This window comes from Python bivittatus, unplaced genomic scaffold (genome assembly GCF_059951505.1).
Source record: "Python bivittatus isolate LINGU-HERP-01145 unplaced genomic scaffold, Pbiv_v1 ctg000050_np1212, whole genome shotgun sequence".
NCBI classification, from domain to species: Eukaryota; Metazoa; Chordata; class Lepidosauria; order Squamata; family Pythonidae; genus Python; species Python bivittatus.
Window position 1 is genome coordinate 517145 of NW_028277033.1, and position 18760 is coordinate 535904.

Consider the following 18760-nt stretch of genomic DNA (forward strand, 5'->3'; position numbering starts at 1 on the left):
AGTTGTAGAAGCAACTTGCCAGTAGAATGCTTATCAGCCTAGCTAGAGGTATATGTTTGAATTATACTTACTTTCTCTTTAGGTATTTCATCTTCACCTCCTTCTGGGCTTACAAAATCTATTACGTCTATGGCTTCATGATGTTAGTTTTGGTCATCCTTTGCATTGTAACTGTTTGTGTAACAATCGTGTGTACATACTTTTTATTGAATGCAGAGGACTATAGGTGGTAAGTACAATGTGTTTATTCAGTTTTAACCAATAAAGAGCAAAACTGAACATTGGGTTTCTTTTAGGTTGTAAAAGGGACTGAACAAAACCACAAATAAGAGTTTTTATGTTATGAATTTGTAAAATATTTAAATTATCTTTACTTTTTTATGAAACTCAGAATGATTAATTAAATTTAAATTAATATCTGTTACAAGCTTTGTCATGGATCATTTTGTATAATTGGCCAAAGTATTATATAAAATAAAGTATTATATAAAATATATTTAACATATTTTAATTAATCAATTAAATTAACATATTTTAATTAATTAATTTTAATTAAATTAAAGCTACTAATAATAAAATTATTAAAATAAATTTTAATTAATCAACACATTTAAATTAATTAATTAATATTTATCTATTTTAATCAATATTTATTCTTTTTTACTGTGAACCACCCAGAGTCACCCCACTGTGAGATGGGTCGTGATAAATTTGAAATATAAATAAATAAATAAATAAATATATTCTTAATTTATGTTTTTCAGGCAATGGACAAGTTTTCTGTCTGCTGCTTCAACTGCAATCTATGTTTATATGTATTCCTTTTATTACTACTTTTTCAAGACAAAGTACGTAATCTGACATTATATGTCTATCTCAAAATAACAGAACAACAACTTTATTTTTTAATTATTAGTAATTTCAGGGATGTTAAAATTTGTCTATCTTCTGTTTTTTTTCTCCAGGATGTATGGTTTGTTTCAGACATCATTTTACTTTGGTTATATGGCAGTATTTAGCACAGCCCTAGGAATAATGTGTGGTAAGATCAGAATGTTTTTGGAATTTTTAGTTTCTCAAATCTTTTAAACTATTTAATATGTTTTTGCAGATATATTCTTAGTTTCCTGAATATGTTGAAGAACCATGAGCTGTAAAATTACTTGATTTCAGTAGATATACAGTCACATAAGGGATAGTCAGTTACGTATATCTTTATAGGAATTCATTTTTATGCATATGTTTTAAAGCAAGAACATACAATTTATTATGCTGAGGATTGCACAGATCTTTGAGCAACAGAACTGCTCTCAAAAATAGGGCAAGGCTAAGAAAATGAAATGAATAATTAGAATAATTCTATTGATTTAGAATTAATTGCATATAAATTAAGGCATCCCAACTGCAAATCTAACTGATCTCTCAACTGCATGCTCAAACACTTTCTTATACAATTCTCTTACTACCCAGTCATAGATATTTCTGCCTTCTTCCAGCTTTCCTTAAAAATACCTCTGAGAGGTAGGAAGAAACGGTATGGCTTCACATAGTAACTTATTTGCAGAAAGATAAACAAGATGGAGATCAGGCAAGAGGAAAGAATGGCTGTAATGTGAAAGGAAGAGGGGGGACTCCAATTAATCTTTATCACCCTCTCCCCTCCCCCCTTCTAAGAGCAAAAATAAATCAGATGAGGTTGGAAGGTAGAAGGGAGAGAAAATGAAGTAGACAAAGTAAGAGAAAGAATAACTAAAGAAGCCATTTTTAAAAACTACATATGATCTCTGCAAGTTGGAAGTATCTGAACTGGCTGCCTCATGAACTAGACTTTTCTAGCCTAGTAGAAAATTTCCCAGAAGATCCTTCCTTTGCTGTGGTTTCCATAGAAGCTTGGGATGGGCTACATTAAATTACTTGGCTCAGCAAAGTAATGGGCAAGTTTTTTCCCTATTGGGTAACAGACCTGGACTTTTTCTGAAAAGGTACACAAACAGACATTATGATAGCCAAAGAGGCTTGAATCCTGGAATTGTGGAGATAAATAAGCATATCTTTGAACATGAACAGAATGCTTTTAATCATTTCCAAGACATAGAGATTGAATCCCCGTATCATATAAAGCAAATTTCTCCCATTTCTAAAAGGGAACTTTCGCTTTGAAGAAAATCTGCAAGAAATCTCCCCAATTTCTTTATTGCTTTGATAACATGCAATGGATCTGCATTTGTTTTTCCATATATAGGAACACTGTATCAGTTAAGATATTGTATAGTTGCACATAATTCTGTGGGACAGAATTTCTCATTTTTCTCTTCTGAAAATGAAGCAAAATTAGGCACTTCAACAAAAATATAACCATGCTTATTGAGGAAGATGATAAAACCCCACCGTATCTGCACTGTGCACATGTTTAAGTTCTCCATAGTTCTTAGGCTAGATGGTGTAAGAAACAAAAAATTATGCAAGCTGTTTTAAGATGAAGATTGTACATTCAGTATCAACATGGACAATTTTTACTGGAACAAGTTTGCTGCACTTTTTATCAGATTAGTATATTGTGAAACTGCTGAGAACATAATATATCCTGATTCCAGCAGAACATTAATTAAATTACCCATGGCATCCCATTTAGCAGATTTGTTAAATGTGGTGAATACAAAACTGGGTCAAAAGTATACTTAAAATGTTCAGACTGAAGGGAGATACCAAGTTGGGGGGCATTGGGTTTGATTCTGGGGTCCAGTACTCTTCAACTTTTTTATGAATGACTTGGATGACAAAGTGGAGGGGATGCACATAAGATTTGCAGATTAAATAAGTTAATTTCCTAGAAGACAAAAGTACAAAATTTAAAATGAAGGAATTTTAAAAATGGGCTGACAAAAAATTTGTAATATAAGAAACAAAAGAAATCAAACTTACATGATGCCTTGAGGGATCTCAAGTGGTGGTCTTTCCTAATTTTATTCCCTACAACAACAGCCCCGTATGGAAGGCTGAGAAATTACCAACTCTGGGGAGCTCCATAGTTGAGTGGAGAGCTGAATGTGTGTTTCCCATGTCCTTAACACAGCATTGTACTGGTTTAGATATCAGATGGCAAATACCTGGCATGACATAGTACCTGTGAAAAGGATCCTGGAATTACAGTTCTACTCTATAGTTCTACTCTATTCTGCAGTGGTAAAAACCTGCCTCAAATATATCCAGTATGTGAAAGGAGCAATAGTTTAAGAATGCTATCATGTCCCTTTTCAGCTGCTATATCTCAAGGCTTAACCTTGCTTGTTCCTTAATTTCTCCTGAAGAATTGTCACATGGAAGATGGATAAGATATCACAGAGTGTAGCATACAGATTAATGGCCATGAGGGATAGGAAGGTGGGTTCTGCTTGAACATTAGGGAAAACTTCTTCACCATAAGAAAACCAGTTACCTAGTGAGGTGGTGGGCTGCTCCTCACTGGTTGTGTTCAGGAATTGGACAGACTTCTGTTGGGATGCTTTAATTTAGATTACTGCACTGAGGAGGGGTTGGAATTGATAGCCTAAATGCCCCCTTCCAATTGTTTGATTCTGTTAATCACTGGTAGCTATTGCAAGTATCTGATTATGTTCACATTTTTGGAACTGCATATGCCAGGTGTAACCAGTTCTGTCACTCACCTGGTACAAAATAGAATATCTCATATGTAAAGAAAATAAAAGGTGCTGGAAACCCACTGCTTCAAAAGAAATGGAATCTTGAATATATTTGCCACGTCAGAGTTCAGAGTTTGATGTTTGATTGCGCAATTAAATGCCATGTTTACATTTAATACATACATTTGAACTGGCACACATTTGACATTTAGCATCATACCTAATATAAGATTAAGCATGATGTGCTGAATGAGTAGAAATTTTCAGTCCAGCTTAAATAGAGAATACACCAAAACAGTATTAATGGGTTAGCTGAATTTTAGGTAGATCATTTTTTTGAAATTTAAAAGATTGCATAGCATTAATATTTTTGTTGAGTTGTATCCTATTTATATTTACTCAATAGTAAATCCCACTTTTAGAAGTACTTCTCTAGGAAATATATCAAAGTTTTATCAAACTTAATTATATCTATATATCTTGTCTTTGCAGGAGCTATTGGCTATATGGGAACAAGTGCCTTTGTTCGAAAAATCTACACGAATGTGAAAATTGACTAAAGGAACTGAAATCTGGAACAGTTAACATTTTAGGGTGTGGGGTGGGAAAAGAGTATATAAACTTGCACACCAAAAAGCGCAGGAAAAATTGTGTGCGTGGCACTGGGCACTCTGTGGGTCTCTCTCTCGTGGATCATTTAAAGCAACATCTGTTTTCATTGATCCTAGGTTCTTACTGACTTTTTCCAAATGTTCTCAGCAAATGTGTGGATTATATTCAGTAGGCATTACCACAGTACATGCTTATCTTCCCAAAATTAGTCATAAAGATGAATAGACTAGCTCTCTTCAGTGAAGAGGACAAACTGTATTTAACTATTTGTTCCATTCAGTTCTAAAGGAAAGTGAAACAGATGGCTCTTAGAAGTTTCTAGTAAGTTATTGGTACAAAAAATAACTGTTCTGGAAAGATTTCTTCCCTTCAATTTTAGTGCTATTTGATAGGGCAAAGAAACACGGGTGCTACCTGAATAATTTGCAATGTTACCTATTATAAAATATACATGCATTTGTTTTTTTAAAAAAAGTCAAATATTTGCATGCATTCTCAGTTTAATAGGACCAAGTTTCCATTTGTTCATTATAAAAGTATATTGAACTATATCTGAGACCCATCCAAAGGAACTTAACTGTAAAGGTGGAGTTTTCTGCACTGCAATTTTTTGTATAGTTAGCAAGCAAAATATTAAATGAAGATGAAGCATTCAACACATGGAGGTTTAGATTTAAAAACAAATAATTGAATGTCTACAGTGATTTCTCCCTTCCTTCCTTCCTTCCTTCCTTCCTTCCTTCCTTCCTTCCTTCCTTCCTTCCTTCCTTCCTTCCTTCCTTCCTTCCTTCCTTCCTTCCTTCCTTCCTTCCTTCCTTCCTTCCTTCCTTCCTTTCCTCCCTAACTCAGCAGCCCACCCCCCAGTTTGGAGTGTTTACTTGATGATTTAAAAGGGGTAACAAGTGTATGAAATATTAAATGATGTAACTTAGATGTAGCCCCCAAGTGTATTTGGATGTACAGATTTACTAAAGAATACTTCTTTTCTGATGATTCAGTGTATAAATATGTGAATTTAGGTGGCTTTTTACATCTTGCCTGCTCTTGCATGAAATGTTGGGGATTTCCTTGCAGTGCGTGTTTCATGTTTTCTGTTTACTTAAGCTCTTTCAAAAGCAAAAACTTGTAATTTATAACAGTTTAATTTTTGTTTAGTTCTCTCTGGACACTTTCATAATATCTAAAGCAATGTTGCTTTAAGTGTTCAGAAAGTTTCAAATAAACTTTTCAGACAAATGTTCTGATTGTGAAAAATAGATACATTTTAAATTAAAAGATGGTTTGTTCATCAATCCTGCAGAAAAACAGTTCTGAAAACGTTCTAATATATTCTTCAGATACTAAAACCTAGTTTGCCTTGGGCTATTCCCTAAATGTGCTTTATTCATCTAAAAAGAATTTGCCTGGTTAAGGAGAAGATTCCCGTAAGTATACAGACATATGTAAGTGAAAGGCAAAAACCAACAAAATAAAGATCATAATTTCCCCAAATTCCTGAAGATTAAGCTGCCACAGGGCTTTAGAGATCCTTGTTTTTAAAGCAAGTTTGAGATAAATATTTAGTATGTATCTTCAAGGCAAAGTTTGGAGCTAAATAATGCAGATATTTCTAAGAAACAACTTATTGTGAGAGGCACTTGTTAATCCTAATTGGGTGTGTGTGCGTATGGTATTAAACTATTTTCCTGAGATAAGTTCACTTGAAGACTTTTCACATTGGAAAATAATTGCAAGAGAAATAAATACAATTTACAGTAAATGAATTGTAGCTGATTGTTATATAAAATGTTACAATCAAATCCTACGATGAGCCTACAGCTCTTACCTAGTTTCAGGCCTGGCCCAGGGCTGGCTAGGGATAAATATTATAATTTTACAGTATTTCTAAGTTGTAATACGGTGGATGAGATCCCTCACAAACATGGAGTTTGATCTGTTTTCTTCCTGTTGAAATAACTGCAATTTGCATAACAGTCTCTATCAATCTATAAGGGGCATTTGCGAGTGGGGTAGATGACGAAAGCACTGTTACACGGTAACCTCCACCTCTTTTGAACGCCATCATGACATTGCATGGATGGACAAAAGGGGTGGACCTTTGGCATGATGCTGCTTTCATCATTTTAAATACTGTCAACACCTCCAATATTGTTATTTATATTATACTATTACCAAAAATATCATAATCAGTACTATAATATATACTGTAATGCAAAGTAATTTGGGTTTTTACCTTTAAAAGTTTCAACACAGGAGCTATTGCTGGGAATTAACTCAAAGGATTATTACAATTTTTAATTGGGTTGTTATTTAAGAGCTATTTTACATTGTTCCCCATTTTTATGTCTTTGTATTTTACGCTTATTCCAAAAAAGATCCAAATTATGCAAGTTTAAACTAACTCTTGACACTTGATAATTAATAAATTAAGTGTGCTTTTGCATAATTTTAAAATGAGGCCTTTCAGTACTGCTGTTCCTTGAATGGCTTAATAACAATTAAAAAATATATTGCAAAAGCAAAATGGTTAAAATATGTATTTATAAAAAACAGCATTAGCAGAATTAAAGCTAATCGTAACGGAAGTTTAAAAGTGTTCAAACCCTTTTATTTCAGTAGTACACAAAAAAATCTAAATGAACATGCATACATATTTATCAAGCCCAGATTTACTACATCTCTCTATACTTTCTATGCAGACCATCTTTGTTTACACAACATTTGTATGCCAGGTCATCCATACACTTTTTATTTTTAAAATTCTCACCTCTCTTTCTGCAGTTCTCATCAGTTTCATTCAACCACTACTTTCCCAGTCTTCTCTCAACGCATTCATTTTACCTATATTTGTTTTGTAATTTGTTATTCATTCTCTATATGATCTGTCAGCCTTACCATGTAGACCAGACAGGAAACATGACCAGATGAGCTAATTCTACTTTATTGTAAAGGCTACATTAACAAAATCTTGCAAGCCTGAAAGTACAATTCTCCCCCCGACCCCATCTCCCTTACACCCGAGAAATCGAGGGTCCTTCTGAGCCTCTTGCCCTATCCACTGTCCTGTTGCAGACTATGCTGTCTCTTATTTGACTATTCCTTAAGCAGCATCTCTGGGTCCAGTCTCTTAAGGTCTTTCCCACATACCATTATATAATCAAATCATCACCACATGCATCTTTCATACTGGTCACTCATTTATGGAATCAATCTACATTCATTTGGTACCCATTTATTCTTAACCATGTTGCTGCTTCTTTTACCACATGAACTTTTTAAGTAATTATTCCCATTGCATTCAGCTTTTATGTTTCTCCTGACATACCAAGTTCTCATTTCTGTATGCCAAGGTGGTTAGAGGCACATTTTTCTATTCATTCCTTGCAATAGACAATTTACCTTTTTACCAGTAATTGCTTAGTTTAAAATGTTTCTCTTTTCCTATGTTTAGTAAAGATTCCAGGAAAGTACACCCGTTCATTTTACTTAGTCCAGTTTTTACCATTTATATTCACCCCATTTTCTCTATCATACTGTTGGTCTTTCATATATCTTCAGTCCATACTCCTTGTTGCATTATATGTTCTACCTTAGATTCACCACAGATGATTCAGATTCTTCACCAACTTGACATCACCTGCATGCAAAACTGCAGCATGTGCATTCACATACCATATAAACACATTGGTAGCATAACCCACAAGTATTCCTTATCCATATGCATATTGAAAAAACAAGGGAACATTGACTTTTCATTGAAACTCTTCTCTATATACTTTATATAATATCTTATAATCTTACCTTGTTTTTGAAGCAGTCATTCTTTTATATGCATTTTTATTTCTCATCCGCAGCCTTGTTCGCTTCATTTCACGAATATCTTTTTTTCTACTTCCTATTAGAAGTAAGAAAGATTTCTGTGGCACTCATTTCACTTTGTTTCAAGCACTTTCCACATCCTCTTTCCTTCCACATTTTCCATTAATTGTACTGGGAAAATACTTTTTTATATAAGACTCATACTTTCTTATCCTGCAGTCATTCTAATTTCATTTCTTTCACTTCTTTCCCCGGTTATACCCTTTACTTTAAAAAAACTACAGGTAGGCTTTGCTTAATGACTGTTCATTTAGTGACTGTTCGAAGTTACAATGGCACTAAAGTGACTTATGACCAGTGCCTGAAGTTATGGTCATTGCAGCACCCCCACAGACACATGATCATCATCCAGGCGTTTGGCAACCAGCTTGCATTTACGATGGTTGCGGTGTCCCGGGGTCATGTGATTGCCATTTGCAACCTTTTGAACTGGCTTCTGGCAAGCAAAATCAATGGGGAACTGTGTGATTCACTTAACAACTGAGTGATCTGTTTAAGGACCGCAGTGATTCGCTTAATGACCGCCGCAAAAAAGGTAATAAAATCAGGTGCTGTCACACGATTCGCTTAATGACTGCATCGCTTAGCAACCTAGATTCTGGACTCAATTGTGGTTGTTAAGCTAGGACTATCTGTATCCCATATTCAAGACTTCACATTGTGGTTGAATAATTTCCCTTGTTCTTCCAGTTTTTCATTATACACAAATCATTGCTTCAGCAAGTTACAATGAAACACGGGATTGACCTTCCTTAATGATTTGGGCAGTTTGAGGTGAACAGTCACTGGGTTAATCACTGTTTCAGTTTCAAAGGGTCCAAGGTATTTAGGTCCTAGTTCCTTTGATGGTTGTGACAATTTCAAGTTTTTGGTTGAAAGAAATACTTTGTTGCCAACTTTCCATTTCTTTTCAGGCGCCCTCTTTCAGTGTGCATATTTCTTGTAACTTCCTCTTGCCTTTTCCAATGCCTTTTCTATAATAGGCCACAAGTGTTTCATCTGCTTAACCCATTCGTCTCCCGATGAGACACCAGTCCTTTCACATGGAAGTTCGGGAATTGGTGCGAAGTCTTGACCCGTGGCTATTTTAAAAGGGGTAAACCCAGTACTATTGTGCATCGCATTATTATAAGAGGCTTCAGCAAAAGGCAACAGATCAACCCAATTATCTTGATTTACAAAACATCTTAAATATTGTTCTAAACCAGCATTCCGACGTTCAGACACCCCGTCTGTCCGGGGATGATAACTCGAACTCAGACCCTGTTTGGCTGCGATGAGTGTCATGAAAGTTTGCCAGAATTTTGAGGTGAACTGAATTCTGCGGTCGCTGATTATTTGATCAGAGACGCCGTGCAAGCAATATATATGTTGAATAAACATTTTTGCTAATTGGGTTGCTGACGGGATTGCCGTGCACACTATGAAATGAGTTTATTTTGAAAACAGGTCCGTGACCATCCAAACTACGGTCTGCTTTTTGCTTTCAGGGAGATCTACAATAAAGTCCATAGCACACTCTTTCCAGGGCTTGGTGGGACTTGCCACGGGTTGTAGCAAGCCCATTGGTTTTCCCCCGTGCTTCTTTGCCATAGCACAAGTAGGGCAACTGGCTACGTACTTGGCCACATCTTTTCTGATTGCCAGCCACCAAAATTGTCTCCAGAGGAGATGTAGGGTTTTCACAACCCCAAAATGTCCAGCAGTTTTGTTGTCATGACCCCTTTCCAGCACTGTTTTCCTAGCTTCAGCTGTACATACAGTCTATTTCCCATCCACCAAGCTCCCTACCTTTCTGTTAGGGAGTCTTTGTTCTGTAGGAACCACTCGTCTTTTTGCAAATACAAATTTAGCTCCTTTAACAGTTCCTGTTCTGGCTCTTCTCCTTTACTGTGCCTCTGGTGACTGCTGCTATTGCATCCTGGCAAATTGGGATCACTGCTGCCACGATCATCTCTCTCTGGCTGTTGTGTTGCGGCAGTCAAGAGAGGGCACCTGCTAAGAAATTCTTCCCCCTCCCGGGATGTATTTCTAGGTATATTTAAACCGGCTGAAAAATTGAGCCCACCGGACCTGTTCTGGAGACAATTTCCATGGCAATTTCAAAGCCTCTAGGTTCTTATGATCAGTCCAAACTTCAAAAGGTGACTCAGCTCTCTCCAAGAGGTGCCTCCAATTCATTAATGCCCATTTCCCAGGCTTCCTTCTCCCACATGAACCATCTTCTCTCTGTTTCAGTAAACTTTCAGGAGATACAGGCAAAGGGATGTAATACTCGGTTGTCAGTTTTTTGTAACAGCACTGCCCCAATTGCCACATCAGATGCATCTGCTTGGATTACAAATGGTTTATCTGGGTCTGGATATTTTGAATGGGTTCTGCAGTGAACAGTTTTTTTAAGTGCTCAAGTGCCTCTTGGCATTCTTCTGTCCAGTCCAAGGGTGCCCCTGGCTTTTGGGCTTTGATTTTATCTTTTCCCTTAGTTTTTAACAAGTCAGTAAAAGAGCAACTTGAGCAAAATTAGGAATGAATTGGCGGTAAAAGTTAGCAAATCCCAAGAAACTTTGTAACTGGCGCCTTGTTTTTGGCGCTTCCCAGCCACTACATTACGGACCTTGCTTGGGTCCATCTCCACCCCTCAACTGGAAATTTGATATCCTAGGTAATCAATTTGTTCCTGGTGAAACTCACATTTTGAAAGTTCGGCATACAATTGTGCATCCAAAAGTTTCTTAAGCACTTCCCTTACCAATTTTACATGCTCATCCCAAGTTTCAGTATATATCAGAATATCATCCAAATACACCAAAACACCCTTGTATAAATATTCATGTAACACTTCATTTATCAATTGCATAAAGACCCCTGTGCCCCTGATAGTCCGAATGGCATTACTCGGTATTGAAAGCAACCTAGAGGGCAGCGGAACAGTATCTTCCATTTGTCCCCTTCCTTGATCTTCACTCTAAAATAAGCATCTTGCAAGTCCATCTTTGTAAAAGTTTTCCCTTTCGCCAAACAATCTAATAAATCCTTCATTAGTGGAAGGCGGTATTTGTTTTCTTTACAAATGGCATTCAATCCCTATAATCAGTCCACAGTCTTACTGTCCCATCCTTTTCCTGGAACAGCACAGGCACCGCCAGAGGGGATTTGGCAGGTTCTATAAAACCCCTTTGTAAGTTTTTGTCAATGAACTCTCTAAGGGCCGCCATTTCTTTTGGCGTCATAGAGTACATTTTTGGTGTGGGGTATTCTGCCCCTGCCTCCAGCTCTATTGCACAGTCAGTTGCGCGATGAGGTGGTAGTTGATCCGACTCAGTTTCACTAAAAACTTTAGCCAAACCTCTATTGATCAGGAATTGGATTGGCACCGTCTGAGCTTCCCTGGGTTGGGACTTGCGCACTAGTTGCCACCACCTCCAGGCCAGAGGGTTCAGCGGTGATCTTCCTTTCTACAGTACATGTCCCATCCTGGAAAAGCAAGCTCTTGGTGCCCCAGTCCACTTGAGGATTCCACTGTTCTAACCACGACATCCCCAAGATCAAAGGGTGACACACAATTGGTGCAAATAAGCACTTTAAAGTCTCTTGATGAGAACCAATCCTCATCTCGAAAGCCTCCGTGTAATATTCCATGCCCCCCCCCAGTTGATCCATCTAATTGAATGCAATAGGTATCTTTAGTTTCTGCAGCCTTAGCCCCAGCCCATTTACCAGGATGGGATTAATCAAACACCGGGTGCACCCAGAGTCTATTAAAACTCTCAACTCTGCTTTATGAGTAGTCCTCAGAGCCCTTTTCACCCCAACCATCATGGGACTCACCCAAATGTCCTCATCTGAATCTGTTTTTGACTCCTCACGCGTTGGGTCCTCTGCCTGCTTTCGGCCATGCTTTAAACCAGGTGGCTGAAGTTTTCCACCAGTTGCTCCTCATCCTCCTGTTTGCTTTCGATATCAGCTGGATGGGGAACTACTGTTCCTCTCCCGAAGCAGCGGTTCCCTTCTCTGGTTTCCTCAGCTTTGACGATTTGCCGGTTTGTTTAGGCTTCGTGGCTGGCTTCTGGGCTGACCTTTTTGGGCAGGTGAATGCAAAGTGCCCCTCCTCTCTGCAGTTGAAGCACAACTTTCCCACTGGCCAGGCACTCAATCCAGTCCCCGTAGCTTTTCCACTTCCCTTCTGGGTTGGTTGGCGGGGAGCAGTTGTTGACTTTGGGTGGGTTGCTGCACCCAATCCACAAACTGCTAACCATTGAGACTCCCATCACTGAGACGTGGGCTATCCTCCCTTGCAGCATTGTTGGGCATCCCCTCACTAGTGCCATCTCCCACAGCTTGGGATTCAGCCCCTTCTGAAATTGTTTCACTTTGAATGATTTGGGCCAATCGCGAAGTTTAGCTGCAAGATGTCTAAACTCTAGTGCATATTCGGTCACTGATCGGGTTCCTTGCTTGAGCTCTGTGATAGCCTCTTGTCCCTGGGTACGAGCACAGGGGTCCTCAAACTGCTCCCACAGCACAGTCATGAACCTGTTGAAATCCTCCATCTCCAGTGCATTGGCTTCTTGCAGGTTAATCACCCATTCGGCTGCCTGACCCACCAAATAGCAAGACACATAGGTGACCCTCCAGGCATCTCTTGGGAATAGATGTCCGCAGCTCCCTGTGCAAATCCTGACTTGGTTCAGGAAACTGGCCAGTTCATTCAGGTGGTCTCCATTCAGCTTGTCGAGACCCCACCGCTTCAGCGGGTCACTTTCCCCCTCAGCCAGGTGGGCTGGGGCCAATAGTCGATCACCTGCCCCCCAAGCCGGCCGGTTTGGGATTCTGGGTCCTGCTCTCCTGTCACCACACTGACGCCCAGCTGTTGGTCGCTGTCCTGGGTCTGGCCCGATGGGGGGACGACCCTGCCTTTCTGTTGTTAGGAGCCTTCCTAGCAGGGCTGTCAGTGGCTTCAGTTTTTCCCTCATTGCTTGCATCTCGCCCCAGAGAGTGTACACCTCTCCCTCCAGGTCCTGGACTCGCTGCTCTTGGCCCTGCAACTCAGTGGCAGCTTTAGCAGCCCCAGTTGCATCTCTGATTCCCATAGACCATCTGGGTCGGTCCGGCTTCATCGGTGGTGGTTCCTTGATAGCCTCCCAAAATTCCCATGGGCTTTGAATGTCCCATAATTTGCCGCACTAATGCTTCTTCTTTTTCACCACCACCTGGGCTGCTATCAGCTAGGAAGAGATCAGGATCTCCTCAATCTCTAGTGGAGGGGATGGCTCTTTTGCGATGCCACCTGTTGCTCCAATCTTGGTCTTGGTGATTTCGCCCTCCGTCTCCAGGATCTCTTTCTGCTCCTTGGGCATGGTGCTTTGTGGGATTTTCCTTAGTGAGTCATCTTGGGAAAAATCCGATTGAAGGAGTTTCAGCAAAATGTCAGATCTATGATGTTCAAATCCCAACGAAGAAAAATCTCTTGAAACTCGAATCAAGTTCAAAAAGAAATTCATTTATTGAGATGTACATGCAGCTTCAAAGCATTGCTGAAACTAAAAAGCCCATGCATTCCCAATCTACTTTTAGCTTCACTTCTCACCCCCCCTTTTTCTCAGCCAGTTCTCATGTTGGTACGACCTTGGACATTTCTGGCCCCAGATAACAGTCGATCTGTGTTAATGGTTTCACTTTCCTTGTTCCCCCCTCCTCCTAATGAAAGATGGCAGAAACAAAGGAAGTAACTAATGAGCTGCTAGATTGATCGCTGGTGGTTCTGACACATGTACTTATGAAAAGATTTATGCTTAAACTATGTGTTCAAAACTGACCTTTTTCTAAGCAGATAATCAACAATCACTATTCACATTCATTCTTTGATCTCCAAATGTTCCCATCACTTTTTCTGTACCCTCATCTTGTTCCCACTCATCCATTCATTTCACCTAAAAGAATAATTTTTTGCCCTTGGATTGCACTCATTCAGCATATGAAATGATTTTCTCCAAACTCCTTCCTGATTCTTTCATTGTCATTCACTGAAGTGTAATGTATATTTATCAAGTACATATTGAGCCTTATTCTTGTTTGTTTATCTATTAAATCAAGATGGAATTGATATGGTTAAGGGATCCAGTTGATGCCTTTGTGAAATGGTATATTCATTGCTTGACAGTAATAACAACAACAAATTTAAGTAATGTGCTGTTCTTAACCAGGCTAAGCTTGAAGGGGATGGCACTGCAACTCTGTATGTATCTGCGTGAGACAGATTAATTGAACTCATTTTAGCCAAGGTAAGTGGGTGTTTTTCTGTCATTTGTCTTTGTAAGTAGTGTGCCAACTCCCTAGCCCCCTCTTGTTTCTGATAGACAAGGATGTGGGTGTATGTTAGGTAGTAGCCTTCCTCCATTTTTAGCTCTAGCATTCATGTTAGAATGAATTCTTTGCGTTCACTGAAATGGGCTCATTCAACATGTGTAACTCTAGCTGGGTAAACAATACAGTTGTTAAATTCATGAACAGCTTCTGTTATTAGTCATAAAATGAGTGGACATGGAACTTAAAGAAATAAGAGGAAAGAGGAAACATCATCATCCCTCAGTCATACATACATTCTATTATTAAAATTAGATTCTCTGCCTTAACCCATTTTGGATATGAACAGAAGACAGTGAAAGTGATAGGCAGAGTGACAAAATGCATGTAAAGATGCAACTAGTTCAAACCATGGTATTTTCAGTAACCTCATACGAATGTGAAAGTTGGGCACTGAAGAAACAAGACTGAAAGTAAAACATGCTTTTGAATTATGGTCCTGAGAAAGAATACGGTGGGTACTATGGGTTGTCTGATCTAATTAATTGATTTTGGAGAAAATCATGCTTAAACCTTCCTTAGAAACTCAAATGGCAAGACTATGACTTTCATTTTTTGAACATGTCATGTGAACAGAAAGATCATTAGAGAATGATAACATGTTTGAAGGAAAACGCAGAAGAGGAAGACTAGCAATGCGATGGGTTGATACAGTACAACAGGCATGGATACCACTCTAGAAACAATTGGCTTCCTGACTGAAGATCGAACACTGTTCAGGATGTCTGCCCAATATAAGTTGACATTGACTTCATGGCAACTAACATCATGTAAGAATACTATGACAAAGCAAATCATGTTATATTTTGGCCTAGTACACATAACTTATTAAGACAATGGCTGATTGAATATTTGATGATTCTGTCAAAATCTGTCCAATCCCATGTAGCGTGTGTGAATTCAGCTTATTCAGAAGTGTCTGCAGGGGGAGAGTGGGAAGATAGCAAGTGAGGAACGCAGTGTCATGTCATTGCAATGCAAGCTCCACACCTTTTGTACATGCACCACTATGTTGCGTACTTGGGCAAAAGTGGGAGAGCATGCAGTGCAATGACAAAAGCATTGGACCTTGTGGATGCCTCCATCTATAATGGGAAAGGAGGCAGAGGCACAAGAAGGGTTGTGTGTGATTCTTCCCACTATCAATAAGTTATTAAGCGCGTAACTAAAACTAAGTACCAGCATTTGGCACCAGCACTGAAAGCAATAACTGGGCCAACAATACTGCCACCACCTCTGGTGCAGAAAAGGCAGAGTAACCTCCTGGCTCATCCTTCTGTGGCAAAGCTGAGAGGGAGGCTATTAGCATCTCCCTTGCGGTGGGCTGGAGGGTGGGATTAGGTGGTGACTAGATGGCAGTAGAGGCATCAAGAGCACCAAGCGCTTTTGCTGAATCCATCCCCCCCAGCTCCTATATCGAGTGCCAAGGATCCATCTAGCCAGAAAGTGGCAGCAGTATAATCTGTAATCATGCTAAACCAGGAACAGATTTCAGTCACCTTCCATCACTATGTACTGCAGAAAAACATGACACCAACTCAGGGAGGGTGGGAGGTGGCAGAAGCAAGGTATTACAATACCAACATTTGGGTGATGCACCTGAACAGGCATAAGGAGGCCGGCTGCTGCTAGGAGCCCAACATCTAGAGCGGGGCAAGTGGGCAGTCCTCCATTACCTTTGGAGGTGGAGTTTTATTTGCTATGCACTTACACCTAAGTGCAGTACAAAGATGACAATAACACAGGGATAAGGAGGGGTGTAACACCCTAGATCAGCATTTCTCAATCTTGACAACTTTAAGACATGTGGACTTCAACTTCCAGAATTCCCCAGCCAGTGCAACTCCCAATGGAATTCCCAGTGCTGGCTGGGGAATTCTGGGAGTTGAAGTCCACACATCAAGTTACCAAGTTTGAGAAATGCTGATCTAGATCCTGAGGAATTTTCCCTCCAAGCAGCTTGTAGCTTGAGTACCAGCACTTCCACGTGCAGTAAGGCTGTGCGGCCATACTGCTTCCGTTGAAGTATCAGCTAAGCTTCCAGAAAGCCTGCAATCTGCCTTGTCAATATCATCTAGGCTCCCTTCTTCCTCCCTTCCCCGTGGGAACATCTGCCCTGCCAACATCCATGTGGCTGCCGGCCCTGCCCGCTCTGCGAATACGCCGTGCAGACCTCCCACGGCCTTCCCGAAGCAGTGGGGATTCCCTGCTCTGCAGCCACGTCGGAAGGCGCCCTTTCGGTGTGGCCGTGCACATGTCCATGTCTGGGTGTCCACTGCCTTTGCCTCACCACTCCAGCCACTTTCCCAAAAGCCTGCGCCACCCCATTGAAATGGTTTTCCCGCAGGAAAGCAAGCACCAGTGGGAACAAGTCTCTCTAGGTACTGCGTACCTCAGTGCCATGTTCTATCTGTGTTCTTCTCACTATTTGGCAGGCTACATGGATGATGTGAGTTGAGGTACATAAAGGTTTTCAGTGCCAGTGCATAACCCCCAAGGTGAGGTGCTGGACAATCTACCATTCCAATTATACTTGGAACACTTGGTTCCAGGAAGCAGTTCCTCATTAATACTGTTGCCCACCCCAATGTGAAAGTTCTGATCTCCCTGGACCAGGCAGCTAAGAAGAAATTGCTGGTTTACCTGGAGGGGAGAGAACATCACCTCTGATATATAGCAGTCATAGTGATGTGCACATCTTTCTTACCCCTCATAGTGTTCTGATGGGAATCTCTGAGGACAGCAGTAGTGTTGGGGCTATAAAGGGAAAATATATATGTGCCCTTTTTTTTTTTACAGTGAAGTCAGGGAAAACTGGCCTTGAATCAAATGATGGCAGTTTGGGTACACAGTCATTGATATGGAGCATATATTGGAGGCAGTACAGAACTGTAGTTGAATTATTGAATCTCCTGTCTTTGGGTCTGATCAAGAATCTTCTCCTTCCTCTGTCAACATCAAACCACCACAGCATAAAGGAAACAGTGTTGCTATGATAAGGAAGGAATTGGTCCTCCTGCAGCACTGTATAGAAACCAGATGGAACAAGACATGCCTAATGCTGGCTGCAGGTATGTTTGGCTATATTATTGCAAATTTCACTGATAGCAGCTTGTCTGTAAATTAACTAAACTGCAAGTAATTCAGATTTCTATCATGTCTTTAAGAGAACAATATTTTAAGGCTACCAACAATGCTATGATATGCAATAGATCAGTAACAACCAATCCTACTTCACTTGCTCTCACTTCAGCTGTTGAAGTATGAGTACAGATTGGAAATAATAATTAGGAGATTTTGTGTTTTTCCACAGATCAGATGACCAATCTGATGATTTCTTAAGGGGATCCTTTGTATTAGGATATTGATTGTCAGTCCACTTCCAGAAAAAGACTTTGACACTAGTTTTTAGAGTAACTTCTAGGGTTATCTGATTGAATGATGACTTTTTCTAAAAGTCAGATTGGCTTTTGTTTCTAGTTCTGCACTTGCTTATTTGCAAGTGGTGTAAAAATGCTATTTTCTTCTGTAGTACTGAAGACGTGGGTGATGTGCTCTCCCATTGGTAGGAATTCTCTCTCTCTCTCTCTATTCCTCTCTGGCCTAAGTAAACCATTTCATTTCGACTGGAAACAAAACCAAACAGCCAGGGTGTGAAGGAAAAACCTGACAAAAATTTGTCAACTTCATTCCTTTATCTAGGCTATTCTGTTTACAGGAACAAGATAGTTAAATTGTCCCAGTATCCTGGATCAGTGGCAGTCATCGGGGTGTGTGTGTGTGTGTGTGTGTGTGTGTGTAAAAAGTCACAATAGCAGCTGCAAATTGTGCAATCAAGCCCTGCCCTTTTTTTACATGTGACATGTGACACAGATAAAAACGGGTAGGGCTTCATTCTTGCAGTCACAGTTGGCACCTTGACTTTTTTGACTCCTTCCACAGATGTCTCTAAGGCCTGGATCAACTCCAGTAGCTTTTAAAAATGGAATTCCTGGGACTTGAGTCTTTTAGGGTGTATCTTCTCCTCCTCCCTAATTCCAATTGCTATAGTAGCATGTAACAATGGCTAGAGATACTGGAAAAGCATGTTTGCAAAACTGCCAGTAAGGTGTCTTAATATGTAGCATATTGTGGTAAAGCAGTTTTAATTTCACCACCCTTCACATACCAACATGAGGCAACTAAGCAGCCACACATGGTGAAGGCAGGAGATTTTATTTCAGGGATCATGGCCTGAGTCAGCTGATTATGAACTGCTGGCAAGG

The 18760-nt window shown here is 39.7% G+C and overlaps 1 protein-coding gene across 1 annotated transcript in view; it reads left to right on the forward strand.

Moving 5' to 3' along the window:
* TM9SF3 (transmembrane 9 superfamily member 3) overlaps positions 1-5507 on the forward strand; it is a 61160-nt gene extending 55653 nt beyond the window's left edge. Inside the window, exons 12-15 of the mRNA XM_088154571.1 lie at positions 83-229; positions 765-848; positions 966-1042; positions 4134-5507. Coding sequence (XP_088010697.1) covers positions 83-229; positions 765-848; positions 966-1042; positions 4134-4201 — 376 coding nt within the window. The 3' untranslated portion in view covers positions 4202-5507. The remainder of the gene's footprint in view (positions 1-82; positions 230-764; positions 849-965; positions 1043-4133) is intronic.
* The last annotated feature ends 13253 nt before the right edge of the window (positions 5508-18760 follow it).